This window comes from Sinocyclocheilus anshuiensis, unplaced genomic scaffold (assembly GCF_001515605.1).
Source record: "Sinocyclocheilus anshuiensis isolate Anshui unplaced genomic scaffold, SAMN03320099.WGS_v1.1 scaffold746, whole genome shotgun sequence".
NCBI lineage: Eukaryota > Metazoa > Chordata > Actinopteri > Cypriniformes > Cyprinidae > Sinocyclocheilus > Sinocyclocheilus anshuiensis.
In genome coordinates, this window is record NW_015544173.1 from 22,760 (window position 1) to 48,388 (window position 25,629).

The 25,629-nt window shown below is 38.4% G+C and overlaps 1 protein-coding gene across 3 annotated transcripts; it reads left to right on the forward strand.

Moving 5' to 3' along the window:
• The first annotated feature begins 1,826 nt into the window (after positions 1–1,826).
• Positions 1,827–25,629, forward strand: LOC107696030 (LIM domain and actin-binding protein 1-like). Of its 3 annotated transcripts, XM_016496167.1 has the most exons (12): positions 1,827–1,992; positions 3,800–3,890; positions 9,982–10,105; positions 11,759–11,804; positions 13,717–14,103; positions 18,416–18,473; positions 18,622–18,719; positions 21,943–22,020; positions 22,254–22,290; positions 22,660–22,736; positions 23,066–23,199; positions 24,229–25,628. In XM_016496167.1, exons 3-12 carry the CDS (start codon positions 9,984–9,986, stop codon positions 25,391–25,393), a joined length of 2,202 nt encoding a protein of 733 aa, XP_016351653.1. In that variant the 5' UTR covers positions 1,827–1,992; positions 3,800–3,890; positions 9,982–9,983; the 3' UTR covers positions 25,394–25,628. The 3 variants fall into 3 exon arrangements, with proteins under 3 accessions (XP_016351653.1, XP_016351652.1, XP_016351651.1); XM_016496166.1 differs by lacking the exon at positions 3,800–3,890; XM_016496165.1 differs by lacking the exons at positions 1,827–1,992; positions 3,800–3,890 and adding an exon at positions 4,509–4,630 and having other exon boundaries at positions 24,229–25,629.

Sequence of the window (25,629 nt, forward strand, 5' to 3'; positions counted from 1 at the left end):
ACCACTCTATTTTGATATCTAGATTAGAGTCAGATGTGGGCCTAAAAGGTACGGTCCTTAAGTGGTTTCAGTCATTTTTATCCAACAGAAATGTTTTTGTCAAACTAGGTAACTTCTCTTCCTCTGTTGCTCCTCTCACCTGTGGCCTCCCTCAAGGCTCGATATTGGCACCCTCCCTTTTTCCCTGTTCATGCTTCCTCTGGGTTCCATTCTAAGAAGGCATGGGGTGTCTTTTCATTTCTACGCTGACGATACCCAGATTTATTTACCTATTAAGAGAAATGATCCTTCAGCACTTAGTACTTTACTAAGGTGCTTAGACGAGGTCAAAATCTGGCTAGATCAAAACATTTTATCGTTAAATGAAGATAAAACCGAGGTGATTGTTTTCAGTCCTACTGATCATTCTCAGGTTACCAGCCTAGATCTGGGCAGCTTCTTCTCGTGTGCGAAATCTGGGTGTCCATCTTGATGAGTCATTAAAATTGGACAAGCATATCTCTTCTGTAATTGGTTCCAGTTTTTACCAACTCCGCTTGCTGTCTAAAATCGAACACTTTTTAAATGCTACAACGTTAGAGATGGCTGTCCACGCTTTTATTACTTCACGCTTAGATTACTGCAACTCACTATATTGCGGTATTTCAAAGTCACAAATGACTCGCCTACAACTGGTCCAAAACGCTGCTGCTAGATTTCTTCAAAATAGTCGCACATCATCCTATACTGAGGGCCCTTCATTGGCTGCCTATTCAATTTAGAATTGATTTTAAAGTTATCTCACTGGTGTATAAATCTTTACATAACCAAGCCCCTAGTTATCTCTCTGAGCTGTTGCATTTTCATACTCCCACTAGAAGTCTAAGATCCAGTGATCAGAATCTCCTTTTAGTTCCTCAGTCCAGACTTAAACGTAAAGGGGATCAAGCTTTTTCTGTGGTTGGGCCTCGGTTATGGTACAATCTGCCACTTGAGATTAGAGTGGCATCTTCCCTATCTATTTTAAAGTCACTTTTGAAAACACACTTGTTTGATCTGGCCTGCTAATATCCCATTTTTATTGCATTGTATTATGGTCTTGATTATTACTTGTCTTCAGAATGTTTATCTGTCATTCCTTTTGGTTTTAAATTCATATGTTTTATTATTTCTGTTTTATGTGTTTATGGTTTGATTTTAATGTACAGCACTTTGGTCAGTCTTGTGGCTGTTTTTAAATGTGCTTTATAAATAAATTAACTTGATAACACAAATGGCACAAGTTGTGCACTATAGTTTAATGTTTCGAATTAGGGATTTGAACAAAACTTGCAGTAAAGGAGCAATATTAATAGTGATGCTTGTCAAACATCACTTATAATGGGGAGATGTGTTCTAACATACTCTAGGTAAAGATTTTTGAGACCCTGTTTTTACAAGAAAAGGATGGGAAAATGCAATGGATAGTGTACAAAAATATGGATTGGTTTATTGGTCTTTTTCTTGGTGAGCTTAATATATTGATTTGAAAGCAACAAAAGGAAAACACCACTGTGCATTTCAACCCTAATATAGAAAGTTTACACTTTAAATATAGTCATCTCTTAAGTTACTGTTTGACTTGACTTGTTCAGTTAACTCATTTGCAAAGAACAGCAAGAAAGTAGATACTCCAGGAATAACACAAGAGGACGCACACACACACACACCCATTCAAAACACACCTGCCAGGTGACACAATGCCTGGGTTCACTGGTGTGTATTGTCACATGATAACAGCTCCACCATTGCTGGCGGACCTTTCTCCAGACTCCACCCCTTGTAAAGTCACATGGGACAAACTCCTACACAAGCACAAGGAGTGTCAGATATCACAGAGTTTTCTCTAGAATCAGGTGACACATTGAAAGCCTGTAGTTATTATTCATAATCGAAACGTGTTGGCTACATTAAGAAAATACATTGAAGTCCAAAAACTCTGAAGACAGGAGGGACTGCATTTGAATTATAGAGGTGGGTCTGTACTCATTGACCTGTGATGAATGTATATGATGTTCCAAAATGTGTTTTTCATGGACAAAAGAGGCAGCTGTTAAATTGACAAATTCATGAGATTATACTTTTGGTTTAAACACAGTATTTGTCAGCTGTAAACAGATGTAGTAGTTGAAGAGGGAGTTTAGCAGCTGTTTTGTCTGCCGGAGCTCACCATGTCGGGTGAAGATCCAGTTTGACCACCAGACCTTTCTAGGAAGAAGGAAGTCTTTGTGACATGTCATATCCTAGTGTTGTTGAATGTCACAAAACTGGACAGACAAACATGCAAAAAAAAAAACCTGTTTTAAGAATATTATTTTTATTTAATTTTTATTTATTTGATGTATTTAGTTATTATATTTCATTAAGCACACAATATGAGGTCATATCAATGATCTTATGAAGATTATTTCACTTTAACATTCATGTCAAATTCTTTCACTTGCCAAGTGCTAAAATACTTGTTTTTGTTTTATCATCAACATCAAAAAGTCTGAATTCTGAAAAAAAAAATACTGAATAGCTTTTTGACTTCTTTCTTTCTTTCTTTCTTTCTTTCTTTCTTTCTTTCTTTTACTTGCTTGTTCATTCTTTTCGTTTTTCATTCTGTTTTGTTTTTTGTACATTTTTTTCAGTCGTTTATTTTTGCTCACGTGCATTCTAACATTTGTTCAATCTTTCTTTTCTTCTTTTGTGTTCTCTTTTGTTCATTCTTACATTTTTCACATGCTCTTTTTCTTTCTTTCTTTCATTTAATCATTAATTCTTTCTTTTTTTTATGCTATTGTCTGCTTGATCTTTCTCTCATTCATTGTTTAAATCGTTTTCTTTCAGTTCTTTTGTTTTTTGTTTTGATTCACTTTCTTTCACCTGTTTGTTTGTTTGTTCACGTCTTCATTTGTTCATTTTGCTCTTTCTTTTTCTCCTTCTTCATTTACTTGGTTATTATTGGATTGTAAACCAAATGTCATAAACATATGGTTTAGAATGTGTATGTGTATTTGCAAGATTGTTTTTGTGCATAGAAAATTAAAGTTCATATTCACATGTAAACATTTATAATTTGAATTCACCCAGATATGAAAATTCTGTCAACATTTACTTGCCTTAATACCATTCCAAAAGCATACGACTTTTAAGATTATGATACAATATAAATAAGATATTTGAATATTAAAATATTCTCTAATCTTTTTTGTGCATACTTTAAATGTTCACGCAACCAAAATGTTCATGCATACAAAAAGACATAGTAAATATTAATCAAGTGGTTTAATCCAAGTCTTCCAAAGAGGCACAATTGTTTTATTTGATGAGCAGATTGAATTTAGGCTTTTATTCATATAGGAACACTGGTCAATATACATACATAGGGCACATTAAATATGGTAAAAATATTTAAAAAGCTCAACTGTGCTTGTGATTGTGCCTCTTCAGAAGAGTTAGATTAAAGAGATGATTACTGTTGAAGAGATGTCTTATTGTAATTTTTGATGTTTGAATTTTGGTTGCAAGACCTTTCAATGGAGGGACAGAAATCTAACAGGTTTCATGGAAATTACATTTCTGTTTTGAAGATGCACTAAAGTCTTATGGTTTTAAGCAAACATGAGCATGGGTAAATAAAACGACACAATTTTAAGAGTTAGGTTTGTAATTACATTTGTAATTGCATGTGGGTACTGCAAATGTAACTATAATATTAACAAAATGTATGTACATAAAGTTTGCACATACATGTACTGTATATACATTAAACATTAAGTCCTTTAATTGTTTATAGGTGGCAGCACAAGCACTGTCTGGAGGAGTTGTTTGGACACTGTCAGAAAAAAAAAAAAAAAGCTACCACTGGACCAGTACCCTTTCAAAAGGTATACCTTTGTACCTTATTTACCCCTAAAGGGTATATATTTAGTACCTAAATGGTACATATTAGTCCCTTTTGAAAATGTACCATCCCACTGACAGCTTTGGTACTTTTTTTTTTTTTTTTTTCTGGGAGTGTAGGAATATTTTGTTTGTTCCATCCTGGTTACTGTTTGATGCACATGACATCATATACTGGTATTCAGGTTGTTGTGTTTTTGATGATTCAGTGTTTAAGTCTTTGCTTTGGTTATGTCATTGCTTAGGAAGTTTATCAAAGTGTACGATCAAAGGTCATTATTTGCAGCACTAAAGGAAATTTTACATCTGATATGCAAAATATGCAGTATATGTATATTTGAGACAAAAAGTAATCCACAATTTCCTTTTAAAAGTTGTGATGGGTCCGTTTATAATTCTTAATCGAATTATTATTCAGTTTACTAAATCATTCCCATTCTCTCTCTCTCTCTCTCTCTCTCTCTCTCTCTCTCACTCTTATTATTTTGTGAGGATAAAAATTACTTTTGGTTTTTTATTCACTCTGTTCTTTGTTTGCCAAATTGTAGACTTTCATTTGTTGCTTTTCTTGGCCATTGCTTTAGACTGAGCAAGTGAGTGAGACTGGAAAGTATTTTCACTTCTTTGAAGCCAGGAAAGTCAGACATAAAATCACATAGAAAAAGTGCAGACAACAGAATATCCGGACACTGCATATATTAACAGCAGGACAAAACAATGAAAGGTAAATTTGGATGAATCACTTAAATGTTAGTAAAATAATAATAATAACAACAATTTTTGCATGCATATATTCAGTTTTTTGTATATTTACGCTTTTTTTATATGCATTAATCCTGTTTTCTCATATTTGTTGTCTTGAAACTATATTAATCAACAAATGGTTTATATAGTTTTACTATATGATATATGTGTGTTTTAAATCTGTGTTGATATATAGCGTTAGGTTTAGTCAAATGTTCAATGAGTCAGTCGCACCTCTCAGGTCAACGTCCTCTGAGTCTCATCGTTAATAACCACTGCCCTAGTTGGTGTGGCTGTTACTATGTAATCAATACTTTTCAGCCAATGAATTAATCAATCAATAAGTAGAACTAATACATTGATCACAAAAGACTTTGCATTGCCTGTGTATTCCTTTCAATAAAAAATACATTTTAATAAACCTTTTTTAAACAACTAAAATTAATAAAATTTTTATAATTAGTACATCCATATTCTAATTTTCATGTAGCAACAGAAACACTTTTCATTCAGTACTTTACTGATTTATATATCGCCGGTATGTACAATCATAACAGAATGTGCCAGCTGACAGCTCTCAAATCTCTCTTGCTGTACTTGGCATATGTCACAGTGATGTGGTGTTGGCACCATCTCATCTCAATGCATGGTACTGGCATGCGTTTCAAGTCAAAAGAAAACTGGTCTGTGCAGCAATGCATGAAGTCAAACACGCCTATAGGCAATACAGTCAAACCAAAATGTATTCAGACACCTTGAATATTTCACACATTATTACAGCTTATTCGTTATAGTTTAGAAAATAGTAATAAAATATGACAATAACAAATTCATCTTGATAATGTCAAATAACACTTAAGCAAAACATGGTCAGGTCAAAGTGTCTGAATAATTTTTTGCCCAAAATTTTTATCAATTTTATTAGAAGTCCACTGTATGAAGAATTTTTGGGTATAATATGTCACAGTTTACTTTATTTTGCTATCCTCACTAGTAAAAATATATAAAAAATTATATCTGGTGTCTGAATAATTTTTGGTTTGACTGTACATATCAGAACATTTGGTGGTGCTTACATGTTAAAAAGCAGTACTAAAAACTTGAGGACATCAGCCTTGCTGATTGGTGAGATTTTTGGCTTGCAGTCATAAGTGGAGTTGAAAACGCTCTGGTTATTGACTAACTTTGGTTCCCTGAGAAAAGGGAATGAACATTGCGTTGATACATTTATGGGGTAACTCCTGTTTACTCTGATACTGAAATCTGATTTGTTCACATTCGTGTAGCTGCATTTCGTCAGAATCTTTTGAATGATAGCGACAGTCATCGACTCGCATGCAGCCCAATAGCACACCAGCCTACACAATGCTCATTCCCTTATCTCAGGGAACTGAGGTTATGGCAGTAACCAGAGTGTTCCCTATTGAACGGTTGATACGCTACAATACTTTCTCCACTTAAAAGGTAATTAGGTAAATTATTAGGTGGACAAAATCCATGCATCCAAGTTGTAAAACCTGGCAAAGGTAGACAGCGAAGACCAGCCGGCAGCCACACAAATATCACCAATAGAAACTCCGCTGGACCATGCCCAGGAGGAGGCTATTCCTCTGGTGGAGTGGGCCCTCATTACAATAGGACACTGTAAGCCCAAAGAGGTGTAAGCCAGGGCTATAGCGTCAACTCTTCAGTAGGATTATTCAGTCTCTGCTTCGTAACTGGCAGCCATTTAAGAACTTAACGACATGGATGTTTTTGCTGATTGACTGGCCAGCCACGAGAATGTTATTCACCGCAATGGCTGCCACATACACTTTGAGCGTGGAAGGGGTGCGCCCCTTATCCAGCTGCTCTTGCAGAAAGGTTAGCACGGATGGCATGTCATAAGAGGACGGGTCCTCATTCCGTGCTGTACACTAGTCAGAAAAGACTAACCACTTGAGGAGATAGTGGCGTCTCATAGATGGGGCTCTACCCTCCAAAATAGTGTTAGTCACCCTCACAGAGAGCTGCAAAGACTACCGTTGAGGGGCCATACATGAAGGTTCCACAGTTCGGGCCAGTGATGCCAGATCATGCCTTTTGCTTGAGAGCGGAGGAATTGAATTGAATTGAATTCCTCAATAGAATTGGCCAAGGAGCTGCCGATAGCAGCTGGATTAACTCGGGGAAACATGTTTGATTCCTCCAGAGTGGGGCCACCAGGAGGACTGAGCAACCGACTTCCCTCACCTGTTTGATGACCTGAGGGAGCAGGGCAATCGGAGGGAAGGTGTACAGGCGAGCGCTGGGCCATTCGTGGGCCAGAGCATCTTGCTCTTTCAAGAAATATACCGGGCAGTGAAAGTTGTCTTCTGAGGCAAAGAGGTCCACCTCTGTCCTCCCGAAGACAGATCAAATTGTATGAACTACTTGGGAGCCATTCTCCTGGAGCTACATTGCCCTGGGACAACATGTCCACTCCTTGGTTCAGTCTTAGTTCAGTCTCAGCTCAGTCGAAGAGCTGCCGAACTGCCCTCAGTGAGAGTAGGTTGCACTGTGCCCATAAGAGGAGGCGTCTCGCCATCCTGTAAAGGGAGCGTGACCTGATACCACCTTGGTGATTTATAAAGGCTACCACAGTCTGCCCTTGTACAGTGAGTGAGTGAGTGACGTGACATGTGGCCAAGTATGGTGACCCATACTTGGAATTAGTGATCTGCATTTAACCCATCCTTAGTGCACACACACAGCAGTGAACACACACACACCGTGAACACACACCCAGAGCAGTGGGCAGCCATTTTTGCTGCGGCGCCCGGGGAGCAGTTGGGGGTTTGGTGCCTTGCTCAAGGGCACCTCAGTCATGGTATTGAAGGTGGGAGAGAGCGCTGTACATTCACTCCACCCACCTACAATCCCTGCCGGTACGAGACTCGAACCTGCAACCTTTGGGTTATGAGTCCAACTCTCTAACCATTAGGCCACGACTTCCCCACAACGACTTCCCCAGTGCTCCCCTACCTGAGTTGGAGGCATCTGTCGTGACCACCTTCCTTCTGGAGGTCAGTCCCAATGGGACGCCTGTCTGAAACAGGAGAGTGGCCTTCCAAGGAGCCACAGCTCTGATGCAGCGGTGGGTCACCTTGAGGCGAAGACGTCCCAGGCACCAAGCGTGGGGTGATACACAGGCTTTCAGCCAAAATAGGAGGGGCCTCATGTGAAGCAGGCCAAATGGAATCGCAGAGAAGGCAGCTTACATGAGGCCGAGCATTCTCTGGAATACTCTGGGGGAACGAGACATCCTTATTCTGAATGACTCCACTAGCCGTTGAATTGTCAGTGAGCATTCCGGCGTAAGACAGGCACACATCTGGGCCGAGTCGACAACTGTCCCCAGGAAGACGACTCAGTGACTGGGAGACAGAGAGCTCTTGGCTAAATTCATTTTCAGCCCAAGGTGCTTCAGGTGGCTGAGCATCAGCGACCTGTGAGCGAGTTCCTGCTCTGATCTGGCTAACACAAGCCATCTGCTTCAGAGGGGAAAGAGCTGCATCCACACACTTCGTAAAAGTGTGCAGGGCTAGAGACAGTCTAAAGGGCAGGACTGTATATTGATAATCCACCCCCTTGAATCTGGATGTGAATGTAAGCAGGCTTAGGCTCAGACTTGGACTGAGGCTGTGCCCAAGATGGCGTGGCGTTCGCAGGCTGCTGGGAGGATGGAGCATTCAGCTCCTTAAAGGTGCCACCTTTGTATGGAGTGCTTAGCCAGCCACCAAATAAGCCCTGCCCGCTAGAGCAGAAGTGGTCCTGCAAGGCTTGGATGGATGCACCGCATGGTCCTTCAATCCCAGGGCCGATGGAGAGCACAGATGCGCAGCGACCGCCTCTTCCAGAGGAAAGGAACCCTTCTCTTCAGCGTTGTTAACGGATGTGAGGGCAGCAGAAGTGCAGGAATGAACTAATGCCATGTTGGGGGTGCACCACATCCTGGTAAGTTCATTGTGAACGGGAACAGCCTTTGGTGGTAGGATCGTTGACGACGTGCTGTTTGCAGGTACCACTCGTCTAAGCGGCTGCGGGTGGGCTCTTCCGGAGACGACCAATCCAAGCCAAGTTCCTCCACGGTTTTAGTGAGGATGCGAATCAGCTTGCTGTCCACGCTGGCCTGTGTTGAATCTTTGGGAGGAGGGGTGCCAGTATCCTCACCGGAACACAACCACTCCTCTGCATCCAAAGCTGTCAGTGAAATGGAGTCATCGGCAACAGCTTCCTCCTCTGATCCGCCGATAGAGTTCAAGCTGCTTGCTACTGACAAGGGACGCTGATCCTCACATATGAAATACACTGGTGAATCGAGGCACTACGGGAAGAGTGAGGTACGAGGGACCTGTGCTGGCGTGAGTTCACGTAAACCTGATAAATCAGTCCCGTTGCCCCGCTGTTTCGCTTCTGGGAGGAGAGAAACGGGGGAGGAAAGCCTTCATGAAAGAAGGCGATCCATGAGCAAAGCAGGGTGAGACTCATGCTCTCGCAATGAGAGCACTCTATCTCAGTGAGCGCAGCCTCAGCGTGGGAACTGCCCCGGCAAGCGACGCACTCACTGTGCCCGTCTGAGCCACGCTCACGGCACAAAATTTGAAACAATGCTGCCGTGGAAATTTGCTCTTTGAAAATACTCTTTGAGATCCCCGGATGGTGGCATGGGAAGCGCTGATGAGAGGTGTCCTTCCACTGCTGGGGCCCTTCTACGCCGAGTAGTAGGCTTCGAGCTTCTTGCTTCTTCTTCAGAGTCCAGCGGGGAGATGATGTTCCCGAGTTGAAGGAGAAAATTGTGATGAAATGGCGCTCAGAGCTGACTTATATAGCAGTCGGCTCCACCCCTTTTGTTGGGCTGAAGCACCATTTGTTCATGCAGCTACACGGACGTGAACAAATCAGGCTTCAGTATCAGAGTAAACAGGAGTTTCCCCATAAGCCTATCAATGCAATGGGAAAGACCGTTCAATAGGGAACAGAGATAACTTATATCATAATGTGATTTAGAATTAGTGACACATATGGGTAATTTTTCATTCAGGTAGGTCAGCTACATACTGAAGTTGGTAAAAAAGAGGTTTTAATTGAAACATTGAACTGTGTTCTAAGAGCAAGTGTGTCATGGGCCAAGTTGTCACACGTTTTAGATGTTAAAACATTATTTATTGTTTAGGACATTTGTTAGGCCAAACTATTACTTAGAATGTTTGTTGTACACAACAATAGTTTCAGATTTCTAAATGCTACCTTTTACATGTTTGCTGTTCCATTAACTGTTTTGTGTTTCATATTTGATTTTCTGTTTGGCAGAGATGGATGTAGGGCCATTTAGCAGGAAACAGTGGGCGTCACAATCATTACGAATCACAGCCAAAGAGTTCTCATTGGTTGGGAGCCGTGGCAAGAACAATGCCATCACTGAGCGCTTTTCCAAGTAAGTGATATTCACTTTTTCTCTCCATATTATCAGTGCTTATTACATGGCTATGGGGAATATTAGATGATGATTAGATAATATAAAGAAAAAAAAAAGTTGTCTTTATTTGTAAAGATTATCTTGATTAACAAAACATGTAGGAATAATGCATTTTTGATGGTCACACAGCTTATTTTCTGCAATAATCTAAAAGCCACTGAAAAATCCTTTTGACTTTTTGTTGAGGGAACCAGGGTGATGCTTATTAAAAAGAGACACAATAAAAAGACAACCTGGATTGCTATTGGGATTGTTATTCATTAGCAATATAATGAAAATGGCCCAACCAGTTTAAAAATTAAAATATCAACACAACCACTGAAACTGGATTTTATGTTAAAAATGTATTTTAAGGAATTAATTGTATTGTTGTCAACAATGGTTCAAAGCAGTGAGCCCAAGCATTGGTTTACTTATTTTATTACAATATGAAGCCTATATCTTACACCCCCAAGGATGTGTGCTGAGCCCCCTCCTCTTCACTCTGCTGACCCACGAATGCACACCGTCACACAGAAGAATTGACAATAAAGCAGACTTGAACTTGAACTTGAACTATATGAATATTATGTATAAAATTACAGCCGAAGGACTGGGGCATGATTGAAATAGGCAGACTCCATATTTTATTTATAAATGTATGATTTATTCATTTTAGTGTTAATACTCTAAACCGAAAAAAATCACTTCAACAATGACCATTATTTATTATAAAGAAAATGACATTTTCATGTAGCGTCTGCTGCAGAACCAAATGTAAAACCAGCATCTGTAATGTTAGTTTTGTAGATGCTTTTCATCATTTTGACCACCAGATGGCCACAAATTAAACTGTGCTGAAAAGCTTTGAGTGGTGAACTGTTTCAACTATACAGTGTAAACAAAGCTTTTATTTGCCATCACTAGAGAACAAAGCTGTAGGATAGTCATGAAGATTCGAAAAAAAAAATCTTCATGAACGAAAATATAAAATGCAACAAAAACAAATAATCACTCATAAATGACAGAATCCTGATAATCCTGAGAATGTCATCCATCACAAATGATGATACCGGTCATAACAAATGTCATGTTAGTGCCAGTAGGGGGCAGCAAGTTACCATATACATTTGGACCAACATTCATTTTTTTTTTTCTCTTTATCTTCACTCCAGGGCCATAAGCTTTGAACAACTAAGCAGTGTTAATAATCTGTTCCCATATTGGATTTTAATTAACTTTTATTGATATCATATCACTAAATGTATTTTTGAGCTGTAAACAAACTGATGCCCCCTGAGAATGCTCTAGTGACCTTCCACTGCTTAGGCAGTTCTTCTTTTTCCCAAGTGTGTATATCTTTGCCTTTAGTGTCATCAAAGTGTTTTTCAAAGAGGTTTCTAGGTTCCATCTGATATTGAGCAGACAAATATAGTCCCACACAAAACTCTTTGTCGGAATGTTTTGTTTGAGCCATAGTGTTTATACTTTTCAGGGAAATACTTATATTTGTTTGTGCATGTTAAACCAAAAGAGGAAAATGTATTCTAATGTTGATCAAAAATGTTTAGCTTGATTGTGATTATGATACTTAACATTTACTTATACTTTTTTTTTTCTTCTTTTTTTCAGATATCAGAAAGCCGCTGAGGAGGCAAGTGCAGAAAATAAGAAATCAGTAAGTTTTCCTGGTTTTACTAGAATTTAATGTAATGGAAACTATTTGTAATTTAAAAAGGCACTCTTGGATGTCCAACCCCATAAGTCTCTAGGTTACATTTAGTTATGTAAAAAAAAAAGAGAGAATAACTTCATTAACATTTCTACGCTTGCATTTTACAAGACATGGCATGAGGGTTGAGTATATGATAACAGATTTTTCATTTCTGGTTTAACTATTTCTTTACACATTTAACTTTTAAAACATCAGAATCAATGCAAGACATTAAGTTCCTTCAGAAGGCTAGTCAATAGGTGGTTTACTGTTATCTCCCAGTAGTTAGTCATCCAAACACATCAGTTTATATGTAGTCTTTATGTCCTGATTGAAATGTTTTCCTGTTTTTTCTTCCCTTAAATATGTGTTTATGCTTTTTTTTTTTTTGCCTATAAGTTTACAGCCTCATGTATCCTCCTCATGAAATAGACAGGAAAGAGTTAAATTTCATCACATGCATCATTTCCTGTATGCAGGTTTCACTGCAGGCGCCTGTTGATCATCTCCCACCCCTCCATCTCACACACATCCCCCCTTTCCTTTCTCTTCTCTCTTTCCTTCCTTCATGTGTTCAGTTGAGCTGGACTAGTTCTTACAAGTTTCTTGCCTGCTGCACATCTGGCAGAGCTTTATCACTGATGTCCAGCGCCCAAGGAGCTCGGAGAAAGCAGAACAGAGAAAAGACATAAAGAGCGCTCTGTCCATTCAGGTCTTTCCTCTCATCTCCTACAACTTCTCTTTCTGGCGTCTTGTTTCAGCATGGTTTCACAAAGCCTGTTGCATGAATGCAGTCCTCTATCTACTGAGCCTGTATTGACTTGGAGTAGCGAGACATTATGCGGAAGAAAACAGCCATTCTTTGTTTTAATTGTCTATTTGACCGTTTTAACTCTTTTAAACACATATAAGAAGAGTTTGGTGTTGGCATTCTGCTCGACATGTTGATGGCAGTGATGTAATACACTTTGAAATAAAAACAAAAACAACAACTATCAAAAAGTTGATTCATTGATTCTTGTACTAAACCTGTGATGTAACAACATCTGGTGGTTTGATGAAATGATAGTGTTTTGGGGCAGCGTGTCATTATTGGGTGTAACTAACTAACTATTTATTTATTTTGTTTGTGCAATGTGAAAGTGAAAGTGACATGGCATGTGGCCAAGTATAGTGACCCATACTTGGAATTAGTGCTCTGCATTTAACCCCAAGTGCACACACACACCGTGAACACACACCCAGAGCAGTGGGCTGCATTTATGCTGAGGCACCCGGGGAGCAGTTGGGGGTTCGGTGCCTTGCTCAAGGGCACCTCAGTCGTGGTATTGAAGGTGGGAGAGAGCGCTGTACATTCACTCCCCCCACCTACAATCCCTGCCGGTACGAGACTCGAACCCGCAACCTTTGGGTTACGAGTCCGACTCTCTAACCATTAGGCCACGACTTCCCCCATTATGTTATCATTCTTGAAATGAGCTTTGTAGACTATATAAAACCACCCTTGATAACAGTTCTGCATTCTATCCATTATATATATATCCATTGTCTAGGGCGGTTATTATGAAGAATATAACATTTTACAACATAAAATATGAATGATATATGCAATGCAGGAGAGGAGTATGTAATTTATAACCTTTCTAGGCAATCAGGCCTCTTTGCCATGTAAGTAGCATTCTGTCAATACCCTAGCAACCACATAGCAACACTCTAGCAACACCCTAACATTGTGACAAGCCCCATTTTATTTTCTTACAGAACATGTAAAAGTAGTTGGAATTCACCACATGTGATGAGGATATGTTTGTTTGTTTTTTCATTGTATGTTTGTAATTGATCTCTACATGAATTAAAAACTTATACTCTTTCTCAGTCTGTTGGCAGTGTGCCTCTGTCCCTGCGATCAGGAAACCTGAGTGTACTGAAGAAACGCTGGGAAAAGACACATCAGGAGAAATCTGCTCCTCAGCTGAGTGTGGCACCTGTGAGCCTGACAGCTCGGTCTGCTTCCTGCAAACCCAGCAGGCCTCCAGAACCACCTGCTTCCTCCAGCAAACTCATGCGACAGCCCAGCCTGACTCAAGAGTCAACCTCCCATGAGAGACCTGCAAAAATAAAGGCAGACATGGAGACTAAACAAAAGAAGTGTGTAAAAGAGGATGAAAAAAGTACGACTGCACCTGATCCATGTCCCCCTGCGGAGAAACCAGCCCTGCCCCTCAATAACCTCAAAATTATGTATGAAAAGGGCAAAAGCAAGGTGAGATAGTTACATATGAATGTCATTACCTATCTATGTACTCTGTATATTTTACAAGGGGGGGGGGGGACACTTATCCATAATCCAGTATTATAACATCCACTAGATGCTTTTTTCACTCTTACAAGGCAAGTCTTATACAAAGACATGTCCAGGTCATATTTTACCACATAATCAAAGGAAAGAAATCTAAAACTGTGTTTTGCATAAAGAAGATGCAGTCTATTTAGGACAATAATTTCCGTGCAAATTACTATAACATGAAAAAAAAACTAATTCACATTAATGTAATGTGGAAAACCAAATCTCACTCCCAGTAGTACAAAAATTAACAATCATAAAGCACATCATTAATGTTAAGAACATCAAATATTCAAGGCACTAAAATATAAAATATAGTGTAAATGTGATTTACACTATATTTCGCTTACACTAAATGTAAATAGTGATAGATGCTACTCACACTACCTTTAAAAAATAGGTCTCTAAAACAGAATGAAATGAGTTTAAGATATTAACATACAGTATTTAATTCATCTCAAACGTACATGTGTTGACAGGCAAACTATTTTTATATATTCAGATATTTGTCGATGAGTATCATTAACATTGCAAAATATCTGTCAATGAGTCAATGACACAAAATAGTTATCGAAACTAATTTAATATATTATAAGAATAAGTTCAGATGGATCTTATTCATTTTTCCTCTGTTAGATGTTGAGGTTCATCGAGTTTCTCTCTCTCCTCCCTCATGCAGTGTTTGAAGGGTGTAGCCGTTGCAAGCACTGGCACTGACTTTACTAATGTTCTTTAAACATTTGTGACTTGTGCTTCAATCTAATTTTCAGTTGAATTCTGTAAATTGAATGTATATATTGAATTTTCAAGATACTGTGCACAGCAATGATATTAAAGGAGTCATATGATGCTGCTAAAAAGAACATTATTTTGTGTATGAAATGTGTTTATGCGGTTTAAGGTTCAAAAAACACATTATTTTCCACATACTGTACATTATTGTGAAAAATTTAAATCGCATCATATGACCCCTTTAATATCTTTTGGCAGAACCTTATTGTAAGTAGCTTCATAAACTGTCATTATCAGAAGAATACATACTCAAACCTCAAATTAGATGTATTTAAACAGAACTGGCTTGCTTTATGTAGAACAGGTGCAGAATAAGTTGGTATAATTTCTTTCTAAATAAGTTGGATCTTGTTGAAACCATCTGGATAATGCTTTAGTAAGCATGTTAAACCGGCTGGTTGATTTAACAGATAATTTAGCAGAATTTCCGTCAAGCTTTTTATTTCTAATTTGGTAAATGTCAATTTAAGAACAATTTAATCAACTTACCTATGTCTAACAACTTGATATGGACATGTGTTCAATGGATATATGTTTCTGGGCTTTACCTCTTTTCACTGAGTGCCCATCCCCCTTTGTCATAACCAGAGGTCTGGCACGTGCTCACATTCCTGCTTGATTCTTTGGACTCTTTTGGAATGTCTCATTCCATGTTAATGTTGAGATAGTAAACTTCTCACTGAAACAGTCACTGAATCTAACATTGTCTTCACAATAAGCTTCAGTTATTAGGTATTAGAAGCACAGCAATTATATATAATACCTATATATATATACAGTATATATATATATATATATAAAATAATACCTCTGTTACAAACTCATAGACCACAAGCTGTGCCATTACAGACAATGAATGTTTTATTTGACATTGGGAGACGAGTAATGTTGCATATAATGTAGGGTTTTTGTAGCATATTCCAGGTCCAGGATGCATTTTTTCGTCCTGAAATACTTGAAAAAATCTTAAAGGGGTCATATGATGCGATTTCAAGTTTTCCTTTCTCTTTGGAGTGTTACAAGCGCGAGTGCTTGCGGTGTTCGGCCAGTCACAATGCATTGGGTCAGCTGGCCAATCAGAGCAGACTGCGCTTGTCAAAGGAGGGGGCTTTGTAGAAAACAAAGCGTTTGAGAGAGGCGGGGCATAGAGGACCTACAATAATGTACAGTATTTGAAAAATAATGTGTTTTTTGAACATTAAAGCATGTCAACATATTCTGTTACACCAAATACACAAAATAATGATCTTTAAAAAAGCATCATATGACCCCTTTAAGTAGTTCTCACATGTTTTTTTAAAGAACATCTATTTTTTTTTTCTATAAGAATATAACTGGCACTTTGGTGTTATCTGATGGTATTGTGGTTCTTCTCCTCAAAGGCTGTCTTTTTGTGTTACAAACCCGTAATAAGCATACATTTTGACATTTTCATTAAGAAATAATGATCTGTATCTATAGTGAAAGATCATTTGTCCAGTGTAGTTTTCTTTCATCCATTCAAATCTACTTTATTTTTTTTTTTTCTTAAAAACGCTTCTTTCTTTTTCCCATTTGCTGCTGGCAGATTCACAGAGACTGTGCTGAAACCATCTTTGATAATGGAGAACTTTTTCCCCCTACATTAGCAGTTCTTGTGTCTGTGTTTACATACTTGTGTACAGTGTGTTTTTTTAGCACTAGACCTTTAATTGTTTACACTTGTTCACGTTCTATTTTTGTGCTGTTTTATAAACCGAGGACTCAGTCTAAATTTGATCACAATGAGTTAATGGCTAGTTTTCAGATGGAGGGATACGGATAGAAGTTTTACAAAAATGTTTTAGTTCTATATGTGTACTGTCATGCTCACCTTGGTACACGCAAAACATGTTATGCCACACTCAGCTATAATATTCCCCATGTGTTTGCTTCATGCTTGAGTTGTATGCCGTTGATGATGTCATGGCACTGGTATGCACATCCTCTTTAAACCCCACCAGATCTACAAAGGAGTACAAAACCTTCGACAGTCTACACACCGTTTGTTTCTCCATCTGTCTCCTTGCCTTTTCCCCTCACTGATGTAACCTGGTTTATTTAAACATGTTCATGTTCTAAATGTATCCATTGTTGAATTTCAAATTTCAGACGTAATGTGATTGAAGGGTGTTGTTACTCAGAGGTGGTCTTCATCTTGTTGCATTTATAGTAGGAAAAAAGTGGGGTAAACTTTGATTCATATATATATATATATGTCACAAGTGCGTGCACAGACTGAAGACAGGCAGATGAATAAAGTTCCAACACAATCTTAAATAATATTCCACAGGATAAATGTAACACAAGGTAGCAGCAAACACACTTTACACACACATGACCAGACCCTGAACTGATGAAAAGCAGGAACTTAAGTATATAACGAAAGAGGTGATTAAATAAACACAGCTGAACTGAACGAAGAAATCATTATTAACCATAGAAACAAAGGAAAAGCAGGAAAATCAAGCAAAGGAATACAGGAACTAATGAATACAAACTAAAAGTCCATGACACTGAAACTAACTGTAATACTAGTGACAGTATGGTGCAGTACATTAAGAGTAAGCTGTGTTAAGTTGAGTACATTGAATAACTGTAGAGTATATGAATAATTTTAATTTCAAATACAAATATATAAACATCAATTAGGTTTTTATATAAAACACTAATTCATAATGCACTCTCCATTCCAGACTATTTTGCAACACATTTTTGCTTACAAGTATTAGCCTAAATTTCATTTTCCCCCCTTTCTTTTCCTTTCTTTTTTAATGTTATTTGATATATTTGATATAGAGCCATATCACATTACTGTGAGTGTTACTTTAATTTGGGAATAATAAGGGAAAATCTAAACAGAATCTCAAAAATAGTTAATCATTAAACAGAAGTGTCTATGCCCCCATTACTAATAGTGATGGGAAGTCCAATTCCTTTCTTTCGAACAGTTCAATAATCAGCAGAATAGGAGCACAACACATCCAACAATAAACTCTGTCACACATGAATTTCTGCAGATGCCCCATAGACATACTGACATCCTGCACATACGGAGACCTAATCACTGTTTTTTCATTGGTCTGATTGTTCATTCTACTTCCACCTCTATTTATTGCTATAATCATTTAGTGCTGTCTGTGGTGGCTTTATTTATTTTTATTTTTTATTTATTTTTCACTTTGAAGATAATTATCTTAAAAGGATTGGCACTAACTATAAAAGCTTCAGAAGTTCTAGAGGACGTTACAGTTGATGTTCCAGTGGATGCATAGTTGCATAGCAAAGTTTGTGCCATTACCTTCTACGCTTAATTGTGAATCCCATTGTTGTATGCTCACTACAAATTTCTGTGTCAAATTTTATAGGCAGATGTTTTCAATCTGTCAATGGTTTACATGGTTTGTACTTAATTCCTCAGGTGCAAAAAGAAGCGAACAGCAGCTCAGGGGACGTGGACACACAAATGGGCAACGACGGTAAATACTAGAAAACATTCACAGTCAAAACAAAGACTAATTCATCCCTCTGTATGATGTCTTGTTCCTGAAGGAGGATTATTTGTTTAATAAAAAATAAGTAAGTAAATAAATAAATACATAAATAAATAAATAAATTATGTCATAGGTAAACCAAGTCTGAAGCGCAGCGGCTCTATCAAGGACAGGATGGTAAAATATCAATTGGCGGTCACCAGACAGGCTTCTTTTACTGTGCCACGCTCTGTGAGTACATAGAACATTTTATCTGATAGTTTGCTGAAATTAATAATTTAATACCATGTTTTTATTCTTGTGCATGTAGAATATATTTAAGCATCATCTGTTGATTGGTTCTTCATTCCAGCTTGAACTGAATGTGTATCTGTAGGCTTACTATTGAGTCTGTAAAGCGTCTTGGGGTTATGTACAGTGGGTACGGAAAGTATTCAGACCCCCTTAAATTTTTCACTCTTTGTTATATTGCAGCCATTTGCTAAAATCATTTAAGTTAATTTTTTTTCCTCATTAATGTACACACAGCACCCCATATAGCAAATGGCTGCAATATAACAAAGAGTGAAAGATGTAAGGGGGTCTGAATACTTTCCGTACCCACTGTATATAACCCGGTTCCCTGAGATGGGAACAAGACAAATCACATGTATAAACACACCAATCTTGATTGGCTACGGCAGTCATTTGATATCACTAGCACACCGGCATACTATAAAAGGGCCCACATAAAGCTTCATCAACTTTGAATTGTCTTGCATCTGAAATATACATAACCTAAGACGCTCCCTTTCGAAGGGAACTTTGATGCTGTGTCGTGGTCTTGACGCTATGGGAACATTAATTCCCACTGCGCTATACTGAATAAATGCCTGCTCACCTGCTGTGAAATCAAATGTAGCAAACCAGGCTGTAGCTGAGGTTGCCATACTGATGTGACCAAGAACTTGGTGCCTAGAGGCACAGAATAATTCCACAGTTCATTACCCCTTAGTTGGGATGCTCCCACAAACAGACTGGTTCAAGACCAAATCTATATACTAGAGCAGGGATCCTCAAATCTGGCCCACGAGATCCAATATCCTGCAGAGTTTAGCTCTAACCCTAATCAAACACATGTGAGAATGCTAATCAATGTCTTCAGGATCATTAGAAAATCACAGTTAGGTAAGTTTGATCACAGTTGGAGCTAAACTCTGCAGTGCATTGGCCCTCCAGGGCAAGATATGAGGAACCCTGCTTTAGAGGCAGACCTAACCAGGGAGGCTGGAGCTACAGCTGCTGATGCCGACGACTTCCCATCTGGAAGGGGCAGACAACAACACCGCTACCTAAGCTGTCACCAGGCCTCAGCAAATTAAAAAGCTCTTAAAAGCAACCCAACCGAAGGGACTTTAACATCCAATTTAAAGAACTGGAAGAGGCTACAGGAGAAAGCGAGTTATCCTCTGCTCTATCCACTGTCCGCTCAACCATCAGTCCTCCTAAGAGGAAATGGCAAAAGCATTATCAGAAAGGGCTCCACCAGCCTAGCCCACCGCTACGTAAGCCTTGCCCACCAGCCGCAGTGTAGTTTGTCATGGCTTAGAGGGCAAACGCCACACCAGGGCAAGACTTGCAACACTTCTACCCGGGGCATCTTCTCCTACCCATGCTCACAAGTCCCCTCACATTAGAGTAATTTGAACTATCAAAGGTTACTATGGAAGCTGGGGTATGATTTCCCCAGAATCTCGACTAGGGGTGGGTGATATAGCCTCAAAATTATATCATGATATTTCAAGTACCAGACTACCTAATTCGAAGTGTAAATCTATTGTCATAAGGTGGCAGCAGCAGCAGCAGCTGTGTGTTCGACTTGAAGCAGACCGATCGTGATCGGTGTATGACGTCAAAATACCGTGGGAGTAACTTATGAGTGTGCGCTCGAATATACTCTAGAACCGCTCTCGCGATACTTTGATGTCATACACCGATCAGTCTGCGCAGCACTGCTTCAAGTCGAACACAACTATTGGGTTTGTGGTGTTGTTAGGCTTGCTCGAGATGCATCGGCGCTGGGCAGACCGATCGGCGTATGACATCAAAATACCGCGAGAGCAATTCTGCGCCATACGTCATCGCGTCGCTATATAATTGATATCGCGATATGACACTTTTTTATCATGTAAAAATTTATCGTGGATGGTATGATATGGCACACCCCTAATCTCCTTGTGGAGATCGGAATCATGCTGAATGACACAACAGAAGCTTCTCTCAGCCGCGCCTCCGCGCGATCCCAGTTCTGCGATCAGTTGTCCTTGCGCCTTCACGTCAAATACACACACACAGCTGTCAAAATGTCCATCATGTGGAGTATCTCACGTAAATACAGTCGGTTATGGCTTAAGTGAACATAAACAGGTGGGTGAAAACCGAATATGTGTCAGTATATTGTATTCATTCGATCTTAAAGGGACAGCAGCCTAATTAAATACCTGTCTGTCTCATTAATGTTAATCAAACAACAAAAGATGTAAAATAAAGTATACATGTTAAACCTACTGTATTAGAAAAACGAGTGTATTTTATTTAATATGTATCTATTGTATTTGTCTTATGGTTTGTAATTTACTTCTTTATTTTTATATGAAAAATAACTATGTACAGGTGTGTGTGTGTGTGTGTGTGTATAAAAAGATTCTGCATGTAATTTTTATACTGCACATGTTAAGGTGTTTATCCTGTGGTAATCAAGACTTTGGCTGGTAATGCAGTCACCCTAATGATTCCCAAGGTTTTTTTTTTTAAGACTACACCTGAAATTCACTAAAAGCTATCATATAGATATAAAATCTAAAACCTTCTTTTTTGTAACATATATCTAGTTTTGGGATGGGAAAGATGGGAAAGGCTGATAGGTCCTTAATGCAATTTGCTAGCTATCACATTATCACTACATGGCACAAGCTGATTGGTCTCTGTTGCATCTGTAGCCTACTAATGAACATTTAAATTGTTCAGTTCAGTGTTTGCTGTAAGCAATTCTTGAAACCCTCTCAAAAACCATCCACCTCCTCCAGCTCCACATGTATAGGGGTATCTGCTAGGAGTAATTTCATTTATGTTATTTGTGCAGAAGCAGTATGTCTTACATGCCCACAGCAGTGTCTCTGTGTGATTTGGCAATAGCAAGTCTTTGTACTTGCTTTGCAGCAGCAGCAATAATCAACAGAAGCAGTAGCAGCCTTGCAGATCTGTTTCTTTAAGACCAGATACATTATGTCATATCATTACCATGCTAAAGTTTTCATGACAGAAATAAAGGTTTCATGAACATTAACTGTAAATCCCTTAGAGTGAGAAAATGTGTGGTAAAACACATGTAACATACACATTATGTTGTTTTATTTATACATGATTGGATTATTTTTAAAGTACACTGATTTGGAGTGATTGTCATTTGTTTCAGGCAAACCAGTCAGAAACAGAGATTCCCTGCCTGGATCATAAGGAGATCTCGCCACCTGCTGGTGATGGACAGATAGTGGTACATTCCGATTTCCTTCTAAATCTAATCTAAATAAACTAAATACACAAACATCTCTCATGGATGTACTAAGACTGAATTTAATGTTATTTAGACTTGTCAAAGTGAATGTTTCATGGTGTTATGTGTAATATATGTTTGTCAAAATATTAAATTATTTACCTTGCTTAAGATTGAACAAAACTCCTATTTGCTTTATTGTTTGTTCCTTATTTCTCTCTGATTTGATATAGAGCACACTCCCTGAGTCAAACTGCACAAAGATAAATGGTGAGTCCATTGTTTTAATATTACAATTCTATACTGAAACTATGAGCTGATTTTATAAATAGTGAGTTATGGTTATATGCAAACATGCCTTTAGCCTTAAAAACTATGCAAGCTAAAAATATCATTGTCTCATGATATTGCTCTCATGACATGTCAGCCCTCCCTCTATAATGGTCATTGTCTTGCAGTATATGAAGCTTACTTTATTGTAAATTTGTGAATTGAGGGGTTTTATGATTGATTGATTGATTGTCATGGATGGAAATTACCAGGAAAAAAAATATTATGAAGAAAATGGTAGGCCAAAGATAGGTACAGTATATAGTGTACAGTATGTAGTGATCTGTCATTTATTTGTGTTTCCTTTAGGAGAGCATGTACACACAACAAGTCCCAGTGCAGCAACTGCTGTATCAGAAAACAAGGACCCTCCTAAAGTGGCCAGGGTCTGTGGCCTACAAAATAATTTCTGTTTATCTAAAACACAAGCTTACTGATTTTATGTTCATACAAAGATGCAATTCTACCTGGAGAAAACACTTTTATATTTAGCTAATAATAGCTAATAGTCAAATACAAAGTTAAAAATAATACAGTTTGTCTGTGGTAGAGTACAGAATGTGAACATTAAATTCCTTTAAAGATTTTGGGACAGTCTGCTAACTGTTAGTATGGAATATGAGATTTTATACCATAGACGTCTGATATTTATACTAAATACTGAATTTCATTGCTGATGAGATGGTTATTATACTTCTTTTTTTCCCCTGGACAGAAATTTCACCTGCCTGTCCAGGAAAGATGTGTATCCTGCCTGAAGACTGTTTACCCATTGGAGAAATATGTTGCCAATCAGCAGATTTACCACAAGACTTGCTTCCGCTGTGCCTTTTGTAGTACAAAACTCAGGTCAGTTTTTGTTTTAAATTTCTATGATCTCTTAAAGAATATTCTGGGGTTTCAATACAACTTAAGGGATAGTTCATCCAAAAATGAAAATTCTGTCATTTACTCACCCTCGTGTCGTTCTAACCCCGTAAGAGTTTTGTTCATCTTCTGAACACAAAGGAAGATATTTTTAATGAAATCTGAGAGATTTATGTCCCTCTATTGTCAGTCTACGCAACTACTACTTAAATATTTTATTCACATATTTACATTAATCATTTTTTCAGTTTTCAGTTTCACTTTTAGCAGTGAACATAAACAAAAGACATAACAAGTTTCAAAGACATTTGACAAACAAATGCACCAGATTTGCCAGTTCTTGCAGTGGTGTGACTCCACTCTTCTACCAAGGCACTTGCAAGCTCCCAGACATTTCTGGGAGGTCACATGGTTACACGTGGTTTGCCACTGCAAGGACAGTCAGCTGTCCTTCAGTCTCCCTGTAGCAGGACTCACCTGTTCACGGAGGTGAACAAAAAGTTTATTTGGATTTTGCAAAGTTATCTTTAAAATACAGCATCCAGAAAAAATAATAATAATAGTTTACCACAAACAATAATTTTGTCTCTGTATATAAAAAGTTATTGGGGTCTATGGGAGGTACAAAGGTTTGTACAAAGGTGTTTAAAAGCTGAAAAGTGAAGCCAACATTGTTGTTATAAATTAATTATTCAGTGACAAATATTTTCATTATGTATTACCTGTTGTTGCTACTGTTATGTTTATGTTCTGTTAGGTTGGATTTACCATGAAACATTATAATGTTAAATAATACAAACAAATGCAAGCTGAATAAATGTTTAAACAAAGCAAATAAAGTAGTTTTAATCATATTAATCCCATACATTAACACATTCTGTTTGACAGCCTCAGTCTATGTATTAAAATAATTAGTCAATATTAGTAAATTGTAACAACCTACTGAGGTCAGTTTGTAGATATCCTTCACATGGCAATAATATGTCTTCTTTTGCGTCCCGTTTATTTCAGTTTGGGGACTTATGCTTCCCTACATGACAACATCTACTGTAAACCTCACTTCAGCCAGCTATTCAAGTCTAAGGGCAATTATGATGAGGGCTTTGGCCATCGACCACACAAGGAAATTTGGACACCACGAACAAACGAGGAGGAACCTGAGGAAGGTGAAAACTCAAAGCCCTCTGTGTTAGTGAAGCCTGCAGAACAACTGAGCCCTAAAGTGGAGGAGTCAGGACTGGCAAAATTCACTGACCTGGCTGCAGCTCAAGAGACAAGAAGTCAAATGACCAGTTCCACAGAAAAACCACAAACCACTTCTGTGGAAACAAGAAAACTGAGAGTCGCGTGGCCACCTCCTGCAGACAGTGATGGAAGCTCCAAAGTCTCCAGTCCAGCCACTGAAGTTGGAAAGGGTTCATCCAAGCTTTTCAGAGCAAAGTGGCCTCCAGAGGAGGAAGCTCCACCTGCTCAGCAGAGCCATGAACGAGCAGAACTGAAAAGTCTGCGACGTAGTTCCTCACTCAAAGAGCGGAGCCGTCCCTTTTCTGTGGCACCAAGCTTAGCATTATCCAATGCTTCAAAACAAGAGTCACAATTATCTCACAAGGTTGCTTTGGTCAGACGAGGCTCGGTGGAGGATCTTCATTCACGGTCAAAAGTGAAAACAGACCAAACTGAAGTGCAAAAAGAGGCAAAAACCCCAGATGAAAACACAAAGGAGAGCGACAACCAATCCAAGGAGAATGTTGAGAGTCCAGCCATAATTGATGGGAAAGAAAATATGTCCCCTTCTATTCTCAAACAGACACAACAAACAAAAAAGGAAGTTGAGCCACAACAAACAAAAAATGAAGCTGCTCTACAACAAACAAATAAAGAGTCTCAGACTCAACTAACAAAAAAGGAGCCTGAGCTACAAAAACAGGGGGTTCCGAAAGGTCATGTGGAAGATGAGGAAAAAACGGTGAATTGCTTAAGCACTTCTCCTGAGCTCCAGACTTCCCAAGACACATCCTCTCCAACTGTGGAAGAAAAAGCCCATAGGACATCTCAGGATGTGGGCTTCTGGGATGGCGAGGAGGCTGAGGAGTCCCTGACTGTAGAGGAGATGATCAAGAGGAATCGCTACTATGAAGATGAAGATGATGAGGAGGAAGAAGTGGCAATAGTTTGACAATTTATGTCTTCAATCCCTTCCATTTATTATTTACTCTGAAAATATAACTGGTATAAATTCAACATAATAAAAAAATACAAGTATTTTATTCTATTTTATCCAAGCACTGTGGTACTGTACATCTTTTCTTTAAACTTCTTTCTTGGAACTTGGAACTATCACTACTTTTTTTGTATTTTATTCTTTGACATCCATGTTTTCTTTTGGTTGCTGTAAAAAAAATGACTTGTTTA